The 1,417-nt window shown below is 44.2% G+C and overlaps 1 protein-coding gene across 1 annotated transcript; it reads right to left on the bottom strand.

Annotated features, from left to right (window-relative positions):
• Positions 1–377: 377 nt before the first annotated feature.
• SARC_12597 (hypothetical protein) lies at positions 378–1,136 on the bottom strand (the record flags this gene model as incomplete). Its single annotated transcript, XM_014293292.1, has 1 exon — positions 378–1,136. The coding sequence occupies one exon, from the start codon at positions 1,134–1,136 to the stop codon at positions 378–380; it is 759 nt and encodes a 252-aa protein (XP_014148767.1).
• Positions 1,137–1,417: the final 281 nt, after the last annotated feature.

Genomic DNA, 1,417 nt, shown 5'->3' with positions numbered 1-1,417 from the left:
TGCATTGATATTTGTCGCTTTTCAACGCTTTGTAGCACTTGCGCAAAGTCCGCTATCGATTTTTGAAACACAACACAATCCTCATTCACCCTAGACAGATCAGCACAAATCTGTTTATGCCTGGACCTCTGACAGTACAAAATAATCGCAGCTGTCATAATCGCAAATGCAACGAAAGTTATAACTTTCATAACCAGTAGCATCTGTTCTGAGCTCAGTTTAAGGTCTATCATGGACCGTGGTATGTGGATGTTTTGAATATATTTGTAACGGTTTATTTCATCGATTTGCTTCCTTTAACTCAGGCATATGTGACGACTAGCGACACGCAGCAAATTGTCAGTATCATACTCGTAACAGATTAAAAACAAGTTACCCTAGAACTTAAAAATACCCTTCTGCTTAAGCTCAGTGGCCTTCAACTTTCGCATCATTATGTTGTGCACAAGGATGCCGTCGTTAGTCTGATATCGCATGTCATTGTATTGTGAACGACACGACTGCTCAACCTTTTCTGCATTCTCATTGTAGTAATCTGAACGCGCTACATAAGTTGTGAAAATTGTCCACCCGTGCTCATACCCGAAAATAGACTTCACAAGTCCAGTAAACTTAAAATAATCCCGAGCCGTCTCCACTGGAAGGCAGGCCTTGGTATGAATATCTCTGACTCTGCACCGACCAAAACAAAAGCGCGTTCTGATTGACACTTCATGGACAGCAATCTCGTCTGATGACAGCTTGTCCGACATCCCCAGGCCTATTTCTTTAGGACCGGTCTTCGACGCTACCACATCAGTCACACTCGGTTTGGGTGCATTTAGGACCGGCTTTGCTGTATGAGCAGGATCAACATCTATATCCGGACAGCAGATTACAGACGCATGCGTGGCCGTCATGGTGGACATTGACACGGAACATTCTCCACCGCCCAAAATCTTCAATACCGACCCGTCAACATTGCTGTACGTACGCTTACCGTTCAAATCATGCGTCGTTACTTTTACAGCGTATGGTGCCCGCAACAGCTGGTTGCGTCCATACACTGACCAGTCTACAATGTCGCTCACTCCTTCGACGTCACTTTGTGCCAGAAATATTTTGAAGCCTGTTGCGTAGTCCGCTAGTTCCGCCATAGACGAAAATACGTGTCTTTGGTAAATGACATGAAAACTGATTTTCCCTGGCCTAGACGCAGTCAGCGTTGTCACGTCCTTATATTCGGCACTTTTGTTCCCGTATATAGACGTGCAGTATCTGGACCTCGCACATCCAAATTTCAGTAAAACACTGGCGCCATTGTCTATTGCATCTCCGCGCACATCTATATCGTAATATTCGCGGACAGGGACCGATTTTTTCTGAGTCCCTCTACTTTTCCCAAAATATATTTATTTTAAGAAAAGTCATCTGAGTC

This window comes from Sphaeroforma arctica (genome assembly GCF_001186125.1).
Source record: "Sphaeroforma arctica JP610 unplaced genomic scaffold supercont1.2427, whole genome shotgun sequence".
NCBI lineage: Eukaryota > Ichthyosporea > Ichthyophonida > Sphaeroforma > Sphaeroforma arctica.
Note: the sequence above shows the minus strand (reverse complement) of the source record. Positions and strands in the feature narration are given on the sequence as shown.